The sequence below is a fragment of the Boleophthalmus pectinirostris genome, unplaced genomic scaffold (assembly GCF_026225935.1).
Source record: "Boleophthalmus pectinirostris isolate CB_2022bp ecotype Guang Dong unplaced genomic scaffold, ASM2622593v1 HiC_scaffold_12, whole genome shotgun sequence".
Taxonomy (NCBI): Eukaryota; Metazoa; Chordata; class Actinopteri; order Gobiiformes; family Gobiidae; genus Boleophthalmus; species Boleophthalmus pectinirostris.
Genome location: NW_026571018.1, coordinates 22,776,248 through 22,794,813, shown reverse-complemented (window position 1 = coordinate 22,794,813; position 18,566 = coordinate 22,776,248). Strand labels below are relative to the sequence as shown.

General features: G+C 38.0%; 1 protein-coding gene across 2 annotated transcripts in view; it reads right to left on the bottom strand.

Moving 5' to 3' along the window:
• The window catches only part of LOC110168151 (connector enhancer of kinase suppressor of ras 2-like), a 32,312-nt gene that overhangs the window by 2,770 nt on the left and 10,976 nt on the right, over positions 1-18,566 (bottom strand). The window contains exons 5-21 of one of the 2 annotated variants that reach the window (XM_055148394.1): positions 17,015-17,120; positions 15,876-15,917; positions 15,349-15,468; positions 13,304-13,363; positions 13,124-13,192; positions 9,355-9,501; positions 7,649-7,767; positions 6,855-7,051; positions 6,684-6,773; positions 5,159-5,343; positions 4,345-4,393; positions 4,085-4,263; positions 3,943-4,016; positions 2,311-2,382; positions 2,045-2,115; positions 899-999; positions 137-620 (exon numbers count right to left, since the gene is read on the bottom strand). In XM_055148394.1, the coding sequence (XP_055004369.1) occupies positions 137-620; positions 899-999; positions 2,045-2,115; positions 2,311-2,382; positions 3,943-4,016; positions 4,085-4,263; positions 4,345-4,393; positions 5,159-5,343; positions 6,684-6,773; positions 6,855-7,051; positions 7,649-7,767; positions 9,355-9,501; positions 13,124-13,192; positions 13,304-13,363; positions 15,349-15,468; positions 15,876-15,917; positions 17,015-17,120 (2,165 nt within the window). The remainder of the gene's footprint in view (positions 1-136; positions 621-898; positions 1,000-2,044; positions 2,116-2,310; positions 2,383-3,942; positions 4,017-4,084; positions 4,264-4,344; positions 4,394-5,158; positions 5,344-6,683; positions 6,774-6,854; positions 7,052-7,648; positions 7,768-9,354; positions 9,502-13,123; positions 13,193-13,303; positions 13,364-15,348; positions 15,469-15,875; positions 15,918-17,014; positions 17,121-18,566) is intronic. The other variant, XM_055148395.1, reaches the window with a different exon arrangement.

Sequence of the window (18,566 nt, the reverse complement as noted above, 5' to 3'; positions counted from 1 at the left end):
ACAATAAACAATAAACATTACAGCATAAGTGGCCATAACGACACACATTCAGTCTTAAACAAACAGAGATTTTAAGGTTGTGTCAATCCTACTTTGTTGAGATATTTTATTTTATATTCATATTTTGTCTGATTACCTATTTCCCGGGGACGCTCCAGCTGGTAGTTATGTGTTTCGGTCTGTTCAGATGCGCTGGCAGCAGCAGCAGCCAAAATAGCATGCAGGCCACTGTCCCGGGGCAATGTGAAGCTGCGAGGTTTGCCCCCCATGTCCGAGTCGATGCTGGTCCTGAGGGGCAGAGGCAGTGCCCTGTACTGTTCCTGCAGGAGGCTCCTCTGGTTGGGCAGCGTGGAGCGACTGCGGTACTCTGACAGCTGGTCCCGGTCCTCAGACATCATGGACTCTTCTGTTGGGAATGTCTGGAGGTACTGGATCCTGGAGGAGCTCCCAGAGGGGTCCTGCCAGGAGTTTCTGTGCCCTGCGCCGCTCTTCTGCCCAGGGGAGTAGCCACTGTTGCCCCCATCTTGAGACTCTGAATGATAGTCTTCATGAGATGAGCGAGACTGGAACGTGTCTGAAGAGGAGAGATGTCCGCGCTTTGGCTCCAGGTACGGGCTCACCTGAGGAGACAGATGGTAAATGTATGTACAGCACAGAACAGGACTGTAACTGTCCGACTCAGTGTTCTTTTTAAAATGTTAAATCATACTATGTCTATCCTTCCAGATTTGAAGTAACTGATATAGTATTGGTCTTCTGTTGTTTTAACAATAACAAAATTAACAAATGTAACTATTATATGTTCTGAATTGGGAAAGATCCTCACTCTTACAAAGCAGAAAGGAATTATTATTATTATTATTATTGTAAAACCCATGAACAGCAAAGCTTAACTCACTGAAGCGGCTCTGGGAAAAGTGTCGTAAGGTGGAGGCGGACTGTCCTGTTTGGGCATCGGAGGCAAGTCTACGTCATCATGGTCGCTCTCACTCCAGTAATCTGTCAAGCACACATAAGCAGAATGGGACAACTGTATTTAGAATGTATTCCTTCACCATTACTTTGTTTATTTATGTAATAATTTTTCAACTCTTTCCATCTATGTCTGGAGGTACATCAGAAGTAGATATTCAAGATCTGTATAAATGGTTAATGTATATGTATAATACATTTCTGGATGGCTTTTACAGAAGTTATAGCTTCCACATTACAGAGGAGCCAGTGAAGTCACTTCAGCTGAGGCAAGGTGCGAAGGAGAAAAAAATGTATAATGCAGCTCTTCCACAAGGTGTTAAAACGCACTGACGATGTGATCTAACCACCCACCATTCAACAACACTTAATATCCTCTACGTAGGCTTTTAAAAAACAACATTTTATCTGAACTTCCTCCTGGGGGAAGCAACATCTGAAAATTAAAAAAAGAAGCTGACAAAGTGATGTGCCGAATGGTAGCGTTGTGTAGAGAGGAAGAGAATTGGTACAAGAGAGGAAAGGTGTAAAATTACACAAGTTTGCTCCAGAAAAGAGAGGTGCAATCGGCTCTAGTTTTACTTGCACACTGTAGAGAGGCTTTCAACTGCTTAAAATATTTTAGAATACACCATTTAGGGTCAAAAAGAAGAAAACACAATGTGACAATGTGAAATAATGCAAGTTGTGGAAACTGCTGAATCTGAGAAGATGCGTACCGTGGAAGAGTACTGTACATGAAAGAACTGAAGAAACGACTAAGCATAGTTACAAATATCCATTAAAATAAAAAGAAGAAAAAAGAGCCAAGTCTATTTTCAAAAGTATATATATATATTTTTTTGATGGTCAAGAGGATTCAAAATGGTGCCCATAAAAAGAAAACTTCAGACACGAGATTGAATACTGGGCACTGAGCCTTGAAGTTAATACCAGGCAAAACTGTGAAACTTATTGATCCATTATGCGCCCCAAAACTCTTTGTGTTACTCATCAGCAGAAGTGTTGCGTCATGCAACTTGTGCCCTATGACAGACCACCAATAAGCATAAAAAGATATGAGTCACCTCACCTTGGTCCTGACGATTTTTCTCCTGCTCCTGCGAGTATCCTGCTACTGCCATACTGAGCCTGCTGAGCCACCTGAGGGAGAGAGCACATCGTGACGCACTCTGCTTAAAACAACCTGCATTTGACACCTCACAAAGCTGTTTAAAGGTAGAGTGGGCAGCCCAATAGCCAGACTCAATTTACAGCCAGCATGGGGTAGAAATGTGACATATGAAAGGGATTTGTGAGTAAGAGGTAACTGGGTATGTGAAAACCTCATTAACTCACCGAGACATGTCATCTACATCATCCGCTGCAAAATAGAAAGTCTTTATCTTCGGATGGCAAGCCTTGAAAGCGCTGAAAAGGAGAGCTAGGGTTACATTACAGCGGGTATAAGCAAAAGAATAGGGACATATGGTGCACATTTACACATGAATGCTCAGAAATATGGTGTTTAGGATTAACTGGCAAATCATCACACATTTAACCACTCAAAAGAATCAGGTGGCAAGCAAAATGTCACTACGTGGAAATTACAGAATTGATGTGCACATTTATGGATTCATATTGCAGTTACAGGGAAGTGACTCAACTGAATTTAATCATTTGCTGGGTATGATTATAATACACCAGAAAATACTGGCAATCCATTGTTTTAGAAAGTTGAAGCATATACTTAAGAGGACATAAGTTTTGATGATGGCCCTCACCCATGTTCACACGCCCCTCCCATGCAACTACCCTGGCATGCTACTATCCGTTCCTGACAGCTGCCTAGGCCCACAGATCCTCCATCAGAAAAATTACACAGTGCACTTTTAAATGTTTAAATCTTTAAATGAGTCTATGCACCCCTGCTGGCCAATAATAATGATAATATTACATACTAATATATATTAGTAAAGTAATATATATATTTTTTTGCTTCTAGTCATTCATAAAATTTAATTCCCAAATTTGGTGCAACTCCGTTAATGTAGGCATTTCATGTCTATGGTAGGGGGCGCTATAGTGCACAGTTGTCATATGCTTTGTAGTATATTATATTCAGGCCGAGATCACACATTAATGATTCAAATTTCAGCACAATTGGACTAAGCATGCGCATGTAAGATTTAAAAAAAAATTTTTGAGGACTCTTTGCACCCCTGCTGGTCAACCATGAAAAATGCCTCATTACTGTAATATAATTTTTTGCTTGTAGTCATGCATAGAATTTAATTCCCAAATTTGGTACAAATCTTATATGTTGATGTTTCATTTCTATAGCAGAGGGGCTATAGTGTTCAGTTTTATTAGGCTTCATAATTTGTTAGATTTATGTCGGGATCCCACAAGTGTGATTTGAATTTAAGCTCTCAAAGAAGTCATCAAAGAAACAGGAAATTAAGGTGTTTTTTGCAGGCATGCTATGGGCAGACAGTAAGGAGTATTCACAAAAAACATATATTTTTTTGAGAAACTATGTGTCTAGATGTGACACACGAAATCTGAGCTCATTTCGACCAAAAACCAGGACTAGATGTTTTACAAACACACAGTCAAGGCCAATCCCATACCCAAACTTTTCATTCATATTCAGGGGTGGAAAATGTGATTTCCTACCATGAAAAAAATAAGAAGAATGTGACAAAGAACAATAGCCAATTAAGCCAATTAAGCCTTTGATAATAATGAATTCTGATTGCATTAGGTAGCTGCAGTTAAATTTAAATATGGTCAAAATCATAACAAAGTTAGTTAAGAATAAACAACTTCAAAAATCTAATCAAATCTTGGCCTTGTTGAAATAATTTTTAAGGTTTTTGCTTTGAGAACTAAATCATGCCAAGATAAATAAAAATATATATGAAGTACCAAATATTTTTTTACTTTGAGAAAATATAAATATAATTTTCTATTTCAAACAGTACTCACAACTTTCTTCTGCATTCAGTTGCCCTTTCTATCTTGAATTCAGGGAGGCTAACAAAACCCTCAGCTTTCTCATCCTATAAAATATTTAGTCATTAGTTTATTTCATTATGCTACACTCAAAGTAAAAAGTGTTTGTTATTACCTCTTCATTCATGTACCAGTACAGACAAGTGCCTTTCAGAATGAACCAGTATTTCTTCCATTTCTGTGAAAAGTAGGTTTTGGCGTCCTTCTTCTTCCAGAGCCAGCCCTCACAGTCACCTTGTCCTAGATCCCGACAGGAGATGCGACGTTTACTGACAGAGGGCATAGGACTCCCCCCTGCACGCATAATACACACGTTAAACATATTCAACAGCTGCTTCTGAACATTACCATAAGAGCTCCGACCTGCGCACTCACCTTTACTCTTCTTCTTTGACCGAGACAACAGCGAGGAGCGATCAAACACCTGCAGGGGGGAATAACATTGGATTGTACAATAACTGCATAATGTATGAAATCATGTTGCTACCATAATGCTACAGATATATTTTGTGTTAAATAAACATTTTCAGTACACTAGACTAGGAAATCTGCAGACGATAATAGACTAGTGAAAAAAAATTTTTTATTCCTTATTTATAAACATCAGTAATTTTCTATCAATGCATTTGTGCCAACATTTTTGTCAATATAAAACAAATTACAGTTATTCAAATTATTGCTTTTTCTGGTACTTTATAGATTATTATTTTACATTTTATGCATTGTAAACTGTAATTGAGCAAATAATCCATCGGCTGTTTTAAACTGCAGAACTGAGAGACCCTGCCTCTTCATAGTGGTCTCTCATTATGTCAAGCAACACTTTTTCATTTAAATGTTTTCAAAAATGGCTATGTGGCATTTTTAACCTTAACTATATTACCAAAAATAGTAGGCAAGGATAGGGGTTAGCTGAAAACAAAAAATACAACTCTTAGTAAGCTAATGATGAGGCCAAACCATTATAATATGGTTAAAAGGTCAAATTAGTTGATTTAGTTTATTTTGTCTCATATAAATAACTTATGCATTATATTCTCACACACTGATAATACAATAATAATATGCACTACACTAAATCAGTGATACTCTCTTGTCTGTCTTGAACTGTGTGAAGCGTGTTTGAGTTTCAAGAAAAACACTATACAAGTGTTATGCATTATATTATTATTACTGATTAGGTACTGACGTGGTATAGGGAGGCGGAGTCTGAGCTGGAGGTGGATCGCGACACTTCCAGGGTGGGCACTAGAGTGTACTGAGTGGGGCTGCTCCCTCTCTCCACTTTCCTCCGGTTCTGACTCAAACTGCGACTCAACAGGAACTCCTCCCCGGGGCCTTTGTCTTCACTGGCGAAATGCAGCAGGGAGTTCTCTGTCATTGGAAAAAGCAACATGAATACCTCACTATATTGTCAAACCATTCTCCACCTGAGTGACTGTGCTCAGAATTAAATGTGTAGTGACTTGCGCACATACACATTCAGGAGAGCATGGACAGACTCTGGAAGTCGTTTATACCACACACCATATGGCTATTCAACTCTTCTCTATAATTTGATAAATTTATAGAAACTGATGTTGTGTATTATATTACGTATTGTATTATGTACTGTATGCTGCCTGAAATATAAATTTCCTTCAGGATAATAAAGTATCTTTCTATCTCTTCACATACACAGCACGACTACAATGCACTGTATAACAAACACCTTTCTATTAGATTTTGTTTTTATTTCAACAATATGAAAGGTTTGCACAATAAACTAAAATTTAAAAAGCTATCAAATTGCAAAGGCAGCATTTATTTAGAAAGTCCTCTGTAAACAAGAAAATATTGTTTTTAATAAAAATATCTTATTGTACCTGAAATTTAGACCTTTACAAACATGTTGTCTCAGGTATCTAAAATGGGAATGCTCCTGGACAGTGGTGAATCAGAGACAAATAGTGACAGATGGGTTTTTGTAGCTCATATTGTAGGGTTGCATCAATCTGGGGAGAACATCTTACGATTGTGATTTAATAATTCAGCAAATTTGCTGAAATCTTAATTTTTCACACATGAGCACTGAGAATCAAATCTCTCTTCCAGACAAGGAAATCCGCCACTGTAAACGGTGCCAAGATAAAAAGAGATAACCTGTACCTCATTTATCAGCTACTGACATGACTTATGTAAAATGGGAGATTTTTAAAACAACTCCAAATATCACAAAACAATTATGCTGCCAGATTGGAAACTGTACAGTGCTTTATGTAGGTGTGTATAAAACATCAACATTTTCAAAAAGCTCAAAGAAACAACATATCTCCGTCATCCAAAGTGGAAGCAAACAAATCACTCTAGTCTTTTCTTGGGAGACTGAAATAAAGCAATCCAGAGTCTGCCCACTCCATTTGACACCTAACTGTGCAGCCACAAACACAATGTGAAAACCTCAGGAAAATATCAACTCTGTCTGCTGTTGCCAGAGCAACCGCGCACTTTTTATATCCAAAAAGATGGAGGAAGAGGGCGATAAAGAAGGAAGGTACAGTCATACAAGATGAACGTATGGATGTGGTACTGATGTGCAGCGTGTTATGAGCTCTGACAGGCCAGCTCATGCGTCGACTTGAGGCTTGCAGATCTGAAAAGCTGAGGATATTATGGGATATCCACCCACTCGCGCCTCAGTCCCTCCCCTTCTCCTGTTCTTTCCTCCCACTCACCTCTGCGGCTCTCTCTCTTCAGCTTGGCCAGGTCCTCGCCATCCCCGACCCAGTTATAATCTAGAGGCATGGAGATGGGCCTCAGCCTGCCTGGGGACCAAAAAGTGTCCATTAAAAACCTCAAACTGTTTCCAAAACTGTCTCAAGATGTCCAAGTTTCAGGAGTGTTACCATAAGTGGGTGTGCTGGCCCTGCACACAGAGCCCTGGTTCTGGTCGTACTCATAGCAGTACAAAATGGCGTCCTCCTCCACCAGAGGAAAGCGCTGCCGACACTCCTGGTCCAGGTATGTGTTTGGCGACTCAGAGCCTTTCGCCACGTTACTGTCCGACTGCGTGTCCTCTCCAGACAAGTTCCCCTTGTCCTCCCTGGCATTACAGAAATCCCAAGTCAAATGAACAGACAAGATTGCCGAACATTGCCTAATTAAATTACTGAACCTCAAAATGTCCTTATATTTGCACAGTTAGGAAGAAAGGAGTCTCTTTGATGAGAAACAAAACATCCTTCCTTTTGCAGGTGGTTTGAAGATGTGCTACTTTATAACTTAATGAGATCACCCATGAATGTTAGATGGTGTCTATGATTTCTCGTTATTTCTCTGTTTCTCTGTCTCAATATGTAAGCTTCAATTTTAATCCAGACAAAACATTGTTCTTTGATAAATTATAGCAATTAACACTTTACTCTAGACAATGACCCATGACAACAATATCTCCCATACTGTAGTATCATTAAATGCAATGTAAAATGATTAGCAAAATAGCTTTTGGCTTTACTCAAACTTTCCAAGAACAACTCGATCTAAGTGAAAAAGATCTAAAAATATTCTTGGCATGTGTGAGGCCATGATGAGTAATCGCTAAAATTAACAACTAAAGTAGTTAACTAAAGGAGACTTGGTAAATGTTCACCAGATCCCTCTGGTGATTTATTTTATTACAGATAGAAGTTAGCTTGTTCACCTGGGCGTGTAAGGCTCGCTCGGCGGAGGCGGGATGTAGAGGTCTTGAAGGGCGCAGCTTCCCCTTCTGGACGATGTGCTCAAAGTGCTGGTGGGCGTAACCACACTGCTGCCTGGGCTCTGAGGAAAGAAGGGCTTCGTTTAGGTGTTAGGAAGCGAGGGAGCAGACAGATGAGGCAGGAGAGGAAGAGAAAAGTGTTAGAAAGATGGACACGATGGAGGATTTCACCCAGTCAGTCAAACAAGGAGCAGTTGGTGGACTAAAAGCGCGGCTGTGTGGCATCTCAGGCGTGAAATGAGTACAGTGTAGGATGCTCTACTTTCAACTGGTGCACACAGACACAGGTCGCACTGCACTTTGGTCTGACATTCATTTCAGGTCAAGGGAAATATCCTCAGCCTATATAGTCATTCATATTCACTAAACGTGAGCATTTGTCTTGATGCAGGGCAAACGTTGTCTGGTGGTCGTTTACGAGGGCTGCACAATCTTGGGAAAAATTTTTAAAAATTGACAAGTATTACTTTTAGGATTGCAATTACATTTGTGATGTATGTTTCAAAAAGGTTTCTGCTCAGAGTGCACATTGTAAGAACTCCAAAAGAATAAACATTTTGGAGAAAACTGAAATCTAAACTGATAAACTAACTTAAGAATCTCATAAAATCTAAAACATATTTGCAGATGTCCAAACACCAGCCACAACAAGATTTTACTATAAAGAAAAACAGATATCAAAATAATTGCAGCCTTTGCTTTTTAACAGTTGCGGCAAGTGATATTGCAATTTCAAGCTGATTGATGCATGCAGCCCTATATGTTTGTAATTGTAATATACAAAGAATTGGAAGGATGGCAGTGGTAGTCAAGGGCCGAAGTGGTGCAACAGTACAGGCTAAATTTTGGAGCTCTAATAAAAGATTTCAAAATCATCCATCAAAAGAATGCAAATTTGATCAAACTATGCAAATGTGTTGCATAACTAGAATAATACTAGGGTTGTATTGTTGCTATTGTGAGTGTCAGGGTTACAGTCAGATTGACAATTCAATAATACTAATATCATAATTTCAGCATGGCTTCAACACATCTCTTTCTACATGACTATGTCTTTTCTGTCCCTAAAATGTCAGCTGTAAAGATAGCTCACAGAAGAAGATGAATGGGGGAGGAGTCTATGTACTGGGCCTTGAGGAAAGAGGACATTTTCTATTTGGCCTAGGACTCATTGAAAAGCCATCCACTTTAATACACATCCTGCTTACTTTCATAACGTGATTTGGTACAGCCGAAGTAGGACAACAAATGCCATTCTCTGTGTAAATGTCAAATGAGTACTCGAACTAGTGCTAGACAGGGGATTAGATCAACAACCAAAAGTAACTCATTTAAAATTCATTTAAAAAACATATACTAGTACAGAAATGTAGTTATATATTTATAGTTTTAAATATATATAGTGATGGGGAACTGACAATTATATATATCTACATCACAAAAGAAAAATTCATTTCTCACACTAGTGTCCAGTCCAAACTGACCAGAAAGGAAGAAGCTGCTTGGATGAGCAGCGTGACGTCTTCACTCCAGTTGACAGAATTAAATTTTTCTTTTGCTATGGATCATACCTGGTTGACTGCGGGATTACACATCTGCAAAAACACATCTAATGACTAAACAGTGTACACTGTCAACATTGGTCTTACTTGCAGTGCCAGTGGTTTCCATCTCATGTTTTTCAGCAGAGCAGGTGTTGATGTGAGTGTGCTCTGAGGGCGTTTCTTTAGTGTGAGGGTAACTCCGGCTGGATCCCCACGTAACATGTTCACCAGGTTCTTCAATTGCCAGCCAACCTAAATCAACGAAAGACTAAATTTTTAGTCAATTTAATCTTGCAACAAATCAATGCAACAAAACTTTTTGTTGCAAAATCGTGAAATTGATTATTATTATTATTATGAAACAAGTTTACTCCTGACTTTCTTACTGGCAAAGAAGGGTAAATGTGCAAGTACAATTAGATATCTATAGAAATGTAACTGAAGGCAGTTTACAGTGTCTTAAATAATAGTATATGATATGAATGACAATGTAAAGAGTATTCCCTGCTCTGACTTTGATTAAAATCAATAAAAATAGATTAAAATCAATTAAAATCGTGATTATTTAGTGTGCCAAAAAATAATGTAGATTTTATTTTATTGCCATACGGCCATAGGAATGACAAAGCACAGGGCTGTGAAATGCTTGAATTGTGAACAGTGGCATGCCTTGTAGTAAAGAACATTTAACCCACTTGTGTTGATCTTTGGCACAAAACCACACACCCTGAGAAACACTGTCTGTGACTGAACTAAATCTGCCACATCCCGTTTGGAGAGAAAGTCTCCTCTCCCAAGCTTGGCCGACTGCACTGAATTTCAAAGCATATTTCAAATGATGGCCAGAAAACGCAAGTACTGACCAAGCAATCACTTTATTCACTTCCAAGTCATTTTTCACCTTGACAACTACAACATAGAAAACTCAAAATTGCAAAATGCATTAAAGAGATCCATCAGTTGAATATTCTTGGCTTCAAACCCTGTCTATTGCTGGATAGAGTACATTGGCTTTAGTGTCTCTTATGCCAAAAGTTATTTAAAGCAATTCTGTCCTCATCTTCTCTCATTTTTGTTTTTCTGCCTAGTTACAGTGCAAGCAAAATGGGTACATTTACAGGGGCAGCAAACATCAAATAATAATTATCACATAATAACCCAATAATAGGATCAGATTTTTGGTGTTTACATACACAAAAGAAATATGCTAATCAAAAACAAAACCATGTGTCAGTTATGTGTAAAACTCCTCAGTCGTCCAGGTAGAATCCTTGGCAAAGGAGAAATTCAATTTGTCAACTAGACAAAAGTTTATTTAGTTCTTCTTCAGTTCTGGAACTGGATGAGCTGTGAAACGTATTCGACCTAAATAGACTTTTGTTCAGTTGACAAATTGAATTACTCCTTTACCACATGTGTCAGTTAATCATTCGATTGTGTTATATTTGGAAGAGAAATTACAATGAATTTAACTTATTAACTATTTTCCCTTTAATTTTTATGTCTTTCCTACATGAATTCCATTTTTCTGTTTGTGAAATCAAAGATCAGAAATCAGATTACTCATATCTGATGTTACTGTTGACTTGACATTTTGATAATTAGATAATGATCAGATTTTTGGTGAGCATGTAAACATAGCCCGTGATATATTTGCGCTATGACCAGTGTTTCTAAAATCATTCCCAAACTGTCACTAATCTCAACCAACCAAATGTAATAAACTTAACATGTCCAGTTCCGCAACAGCAAAGTTTGTCAGTCAAGATGAGTGGCACTGGCTGATCACATGACATGAATACTGTCTCATGATTGGCTGGCACCTCCTCCAGCTGTCAGACTCACTCATGTCACTCACAGATGCTGCTCATTTAGTGAAGCTGCAGCAGAATGATTTCCTTCACTTCTACACTGCACAGTCTCCATCACCAAGCATTTACTTACATCTAGGCTAGATCTGTGTGAATGTTTATGATAATCTACCAGTCATTGCTGTGTCACAGTGCTAGCAGCTCAGCTCACAGCAAGAAGATTTCAGGTTAAATTCCTGACCATTTCTGTGTGGAGTTTGCATGTTTCTCCTTGTGTCTGGGTAAGTACACAATAGGTAAAATCCTCCAGCTCAAGTAATTCAGACCAAGCCTTGCTCAAAATCTAGAGATTTTCTAGAATTTTATTTTTTATCATATTAACATACCACACTAAAAATGTAATTAATTATATGTAATACATAATATATTAGACAGTAAATGAAACTATCTCCTTTCAAACAAACCAAATAGGCAGCATGACACATTTCAATAGTTATCAGCAATCATAGTTATCAGTGAGATGTGATGCAAAGAGATGTTTAGTTAAGCTTCTGAATCACTGAACCTTTCCTGCTAAACTAACTACAGATAATAGCCTGCAGAGACAATTTATTTGAATGACAGATGGAAAACCAGCACAGACCTCCTGTCGTCAGGTCAGGGCATTTTCAAACTTCAAAGGACAGATAAAAAGTGTCAGTGCTAGAAAATAAAGTTTGTTGGTTGAAAGTGTCATTTTTCTGTGGGTGAACTGACTGAAACACAGCACACTCACCGCCTGCATAATCATTACACTCCTCGCTGTTGCCCTCACAAGTAGTAATTATTTTAGACAATGGCTGCTATTTTTGAAGTGTGCATGACTGGAAGTTTGTGCTACAATTTAATTGAATTTAAAGTATGTGCGTTTCAAAAATTGCCATTATTCAAGATACAAGTAATACAAGTAACAGATTTCTTAATATGGAACTATAACATAATGGGCATGATCAAATGATCCAATGAGATTCATTTGGTCTTCCGATATTCTATGTAATTAGGTTCTTTTTTTCAGACCTAGAGTGTTATTTCATACCTGACAGTTTCGACTGCTCACTAGCGTCTTCCTCAGAGTGATCACGTGATGTTGCTGTGACATGTCGAAATACGGACACGTGCCCACAGGACTGTAAACCGGGACGAGGGGGCTTTTTTTACTCTCACACACCTGGGATGCTGTCCTGAGGAAGTCAGACTACAGATGGCGCTGTCGTCCTGCCTCCACTGGTAGGAAGACAGCGCCAAAACCTGTTTAAATCAGCTGACCAGACACGTCACAGCAACATCACGTGACCACTCTGAGGAAGACGCTAGTGGGCAGTCGAAACTGTCAGGTATGAAATAACACTCTAGGTCTGAAAAAAAGAACCTAATAACATATGATCAAATTATGTTAAAGTTGCCCTTTGTAACTTTTTAATTGGGGGTTCATCACCTGCTTGTTTCTATGGAGATGTCATTGCTCTGCCTGGAATGTTCCACAGTGTGACATCAAACAGGTTTACCTTGCATTTATTCAATTCCAGATCGTTTTACAGCTCAAAATACCCCAAAAGGTATCTCTTCTGAATGTGAGCATGGTTGCCTAACCACAGATCTGACCTGTAACTTGGTCTGGTTTGGTCTCCATGAAGACAAAAAGGTTTAATGCAACACTGTGAAACATTTTAAACAAGCAAAAACATTTCCATGGTGAAAAGATTTTGATGGACCCTCCACCAGAAAAGTTACACAATGCACCTTTAAGTTTGCAACAGTCAACACAAATCTTGAACAATAAAAGCTGCCAAATTTGAATAGTTTTTCCTTCTACATTAGCTAATATTGGAAATAAACAGATGATAGGTTGCAGCACCTAGTTGAACCTTCCCTGTTATGCAGTATTGTTTTCAGTTCATAACACATATAAATACAATCACAGTTTACTGCTCAGTTTCTTTGTAAATAATTCTGTATCATTGCAGGTTTAATTTCACTTTTAGTGGTATGTATGTATGTATAGCATATAGTTATCGAGTACCCACCACTGTCTGATGATTGACTTGAATGACTTCATCTCCCGCATGGATCTTCTTACAGCGGTCAGCCAAGGACTACAAAAATCAGCACAGGAATTATTGGACATTTCCCTGTTTCACAACATCATAACTAAAAGCATGACATCAATGACAAGTCCCCATCCTCTCATATTGCAGTGGCCTTACCCCTTCTGTTGTGCCTGTGATCACATGCAGCCCGTCATATGTTGACTTTATGTACATGCCCTAGGGAAGGACAGAGTGAAAACACTGTGTATAACTTAACATGAAAGTAAACACAAGGCTCATTAAACAAATCAGGATCTAAGATTATCCATGCAGACATCTGTACATCACAGAGGGGTCACTGCATGTTGACATATTGTTTTCAATCTGCTTACAGTGTAAAGAATTTCTCAGTATTTTTACCCATTGAAAAAATATAAAAGCTTAGAAAATTATTAGTCCTTAAATCAAAAACATAAAAAAGATTACTGACTCATTGCATTTAAAATATCTTATATTTTGTCAGTTCTAAAATATTAAAGTTTTATAACTCAAACCACATTAAAGGCTACTTATCACAATTCATGTACACTCTGAATGTTTCTATTGCCATTAAACAGTCATCTGCCTCTTCTGAAAGTTTATAACTCACTGTGATTGGTTAAATCCAGCTGTCACTCATTCAAAGCAGAAAAAAATCTGTGTTTAGACAGCTACATTAAACTGTAAATTGTAAGAAACTGTGAATCTTGCGGACACAGGGATCAGATTATGATTTGATACATGTCGCCCAGCTCTAACAGTGCTTTTTCACAGTGAAAGTAGCTTGAACAAGCTTGTTTGAAATGTTGGTCATCTTTTTCCTGAAGCTAAAAGGGGTCTAAAGTGCAGAGACACTCTAACCCAGAGCCACGCTTGAGTAGGCCTCACATGGCGGCACACACACGTTAATGGCACAGCCGTCTCCAAGACAAGTAAGAGGTTTATTTTTAGGCCACTGCTGTGTTCAGGTTTTCACTAAACGCATGAGAGGACTTCCATTGCCCCCCCACTAGCTATGTGGGGGTGGGGTCTTCCCTTTGGCCCCAGGCGCCAAGTGCAGGTCAAGTGCATAAGTCCAGAACAGAAAAGTATGTTATAAAGGGACTATATCTGCATTTATGTCACTTTCCTCAAAAATATGGACACAGTTTGTATGTTTTTATGGGTGTAGTGTACTGTCTGGTCTGAACGTGGCTTGCTAATTTTAATCAGGTGATTCAGCTGCCCACAAGCTCAAACAAACCAAACAGACTCAGGGCAGACATCATAGGTCATACTGATGTTAATGTGCACCAGTACCTTTACTATAGGACTCTTCTCTATATACACAGAAAGATCTGTAGTTGAAGCTAGATTTGTATAGCTAGATTTAGACCATTTTAGATATGTTCAGACTGTCACGTGGAACATAAAATCTAAAACATAAAACTCACAGTGGTAACAATCCCATTAGCTGTGAAAGCATGATTGTCTCCTGCACTAACCCACAGTGTACCCAATGGTTACATTGATCTTTTAATGTATGTTTCACAGCAGATATAGGCAGTCACGTGTTCTGGTATAGTGCAGACAAAAGGACCCAGAAGATATGTCATATTGTCCTGTATGACATTTACTGCATGTCTCCACAGTGATGTTGGGATAATACTGATATCTGAAGCACCTGCATGGGCTAATAATTACATTTCTTGTTTTTTCTGTACTTTCAAGTGTTGTGTTTGTTTCTAACCTCTTCTTCATCAGCTATAAGCAGTAAGAAAACATCATGTAGATCTGTGTGTTGTACTTTAGATTCATACAATGAAAAGGTTGAGTGTTCACAATAAAAATCACTTTTTTGTTATTAAATACATATCCCATCACATTTATCCAGACCTGAAAAGATACGAGCCTGTAAAGCACTGTAACTCTTTGTATGTAAATTACTCCCTAAAAACATAATATTTCTGTTATGTAAATTAGTATTGCAAACATAAATAGCACAATATATTCCTATGGGCATAAATCTTCTGACCTTTAGATTACCACCAATAATGCTAATTAACTCCACACATGCATGCTGTGTGTTTAGAGAAGATAATCCACCTGCACAGACCCTGTATCCCACAGATAAAAAACATTTAATCACATGAAGTAGACAGTGGGCCAGAGCTTTGCATGGGGTGTGGAGAGAACATCCTTACCAGTCCTTCAGTGGATTTGATGTTGGCAAGCTGCACCACTTCTAAATGTGCCGCCTGAGACACCATTGGATCAGATGAAAGTGAGATGATGTGGTCGCAGACTTCAGACAGGGTTTTACACTGGGGACAACAGAGAACATTTGAAGCGAGGCTGCACGTAATATCTGAAGAATGTGCCAAGTGTAATCTTGAGTATTGCAACATGGGTTTCTCCAAAGTTTGTAAATTAAATACAAAAATGTTTAGAAATGTAACTATAGTTATTGCTTGCCTAATCTTAACCTATTTTAACCCAGAATCTGAATTTAGAACCATGTTGTTGATCTAATAATGAATGGGGCAGTAAGGGGACCTGTTTTTTCCCCATAGGAAAACTCAAATATAATAATTATGATAATATACATATAATATTCTTCATTTGACATTTCTTTCTGATTCTGGCATACATGTTGTGCCACAATGTTTTGTCTGATTAGTGTATATGAAAGCATTGCAAGCTATAGTTTAAGTGGAGATTGATAACTCACCACATTAAGGATTTTGTTCTCGGTCTCATAGACGGAGCAGTCCTGGGAAACATACAGAGCACCGAGTTACCTCCAGAGAATATTTCAAAATATAAAGTTATTATTGGCATTTCTGCTGTAGGTGGATCTAAGCAAAAAATCTGAGCAGCTTGGCACCTCTAACCCCCTTGCACTCCCACACAGACATGCAACAAACACCAAACAAATGAATCACCAACGCGGAGGCATGTCTCAATCGCTTCGGCCTGTCTTTCCTCTGTCCTGTCCCTCCATCCGCCCCCTGCACTCCCGCCCCTGCTCTCCTATCAGCACCGCCAACAGACTGAGAATCTCCCTACTTCCTGTAATGTATCAGTCTCATTAGCAGTACATGTCTGCACTTGACAAGCTTTCACATCTGACTAATGTTTGAACGGTTATTTGCATAATTTTTAAAACATCTTTCATCACTGCATCATGTATCATCATATCATTCAATGCACTTCTTTAATGATCAAGACTTAGAAATAATCTGGTACCAGTGATGCAAAGTAAATATATAATTAGTAAGCTCTGTTTACAGTCTGTGTATGTCACTCTTCTGTTTCTCTACCACAGGGCAGTTGCGGCTATGGAATTAGATCCCACTAAATAATAATGCATGGAATTGTAAAGGGAAAAAAATAATACATTACTGTTGTTACTAGTTACCAAGGAATAAATGGCAGTTTGTAGGATATTTTCAACTTAAAGATCAATCTCCATGAAGATGAACATATGATGGCATTAGGCCAAGTAAGATCTGTAAAGAGGTGAGCCTATAAAAATAATAGAATAAATAACAAAATAACATCTCTAATTGAATAAATGCAAGTAGGAATTGCAGGAATTAGAACCCTCACCACAGTTGTTACATAGTTTACCTTTAAGTAGCAATATTCTAGTGCAAATACAAATTTCTAGTGCAATTACAAATTTTGACTCTCAAGCAAAGTTTCTGCATTTTCCATGAGCCTTGAATAATTGTAGCTGAATACATCCACACTACTGCACTGCTAGTTCTCTCACGTCACTAATGAGTTCAATGAATAAGTGCCACCTCTGCTCATTTCCGTCAAATGTGATTCACTTCTGGGTCTGAGTTAAATTATTTTGTGTACCTGTTGTACAATTGTGGTCAGTTCAAGACACAACTGGATGACGTTATTTCTGGTGACAGAGTAATCAGCCACTGCTGCAAACGGAGATCTGAAAAAGAAAGAGCACCTGGAGTGAACCATTAGACCATCCTTTGGTAAAATGAAAATCACTGGTAAAGTTAGTTATGAACAACATTTATAGTACAACAATATTGTGAAAGTTTTCTTTTGATCACATTGTCTAATAAATGATAATTTCTAGTAAGTGTCTAAATCAATCTTTTTGCATGATAAAGTCAAGTTAATGTGACAAAAACACTACCTGCCAAAAAAGCACTGTACGTTTATTTTTTTTGCAATATTGATAGAAAATCGATTACTTAATTTTGCTTCAAAATTTTTCTCTTAATATTGTTGATACAGACATTGCATTTCTGTGCTGTGTCAGTCCCACACTGCCAGCTCAATCCATGTTGTCTTGGCCTATTTCATCAGAGGTATAATAGTCTTTATAATGAAAGCATAACTAGACTGGGCTGGACTGGACTGGACACTGCTATAACATTGTCTTGAGAGTGCATGTCTCTGGGTCCCAGTCCTGTACGGTAAATAAACTTCTGCTGTGATAACTCCAACCTCATGCCTATTCTTTCAACTCTCAGGCTCCATCAATTTATTCTATAACAATTATACTCTGACCAGAAAAATCATGTTTTGTGTAAATTTACATACGTGATTATAAAACAGTTGAAAATTAAGTATGTATTTAACTAGTCTCTAACGCTGAGAAATCTTTTTCAAACAGAAAAGTGACAATTTAATCTCATTCCAAAGTGATATATAGTGACATATATGGGGGGAGGGGGGATTAGACATTATTATTTAAATTCAACATTGTCATCTTCAAACTGCACATCTATCATACACAGACAGAAACACTGGCTCCTTCCCACAGAGGCATAAATCCATGTAAAAATAGATTTGCCTGATGTTTGTGAGGCCATCTCCCTCCAAGCTTTTTTCTTTCCTTGTTAGTTGATTAGTTATGGAAATAGTGAGAGAATCTAATGCAAATGTGGTCTAAACATAAAGCTGTCCCAGGATTATAACAACATTTCAGAGGCAGGATTTTACTGGCAAATAGACCAACGGGCTGTGTATCATTTACTGCACTGAATCTCATGCGTCTCATTTTTCCACTAATTTTATAACAGTTGTCAATGTAAACCAATGCTATGTGCTCCTCTTGCATGTTCTAGAAAGACGCAACACTAAGGCTAGGAATACTTTTCGAGAGTATCAAGTCAAATTAATTCATATTATCAAAATAAACTGAATGGCACTATGGTTAGTCAATTTATGGCAAAAATTACCTACTTATATTAGGACAATATGGAGTAAAATGACAAAAAAAACAAAAGAATAGCTTTTTGTTTTCCTAAGTGGATTAGATATAGATGTAATTGGATAAACAATTACTTGACAAAACATAAAAAATAAGCAGTGCCAGCATATTCAATTACTATTGCTCTTCATATAAAAAGGATTATGAATAAGTTTGTGATGATCTAAT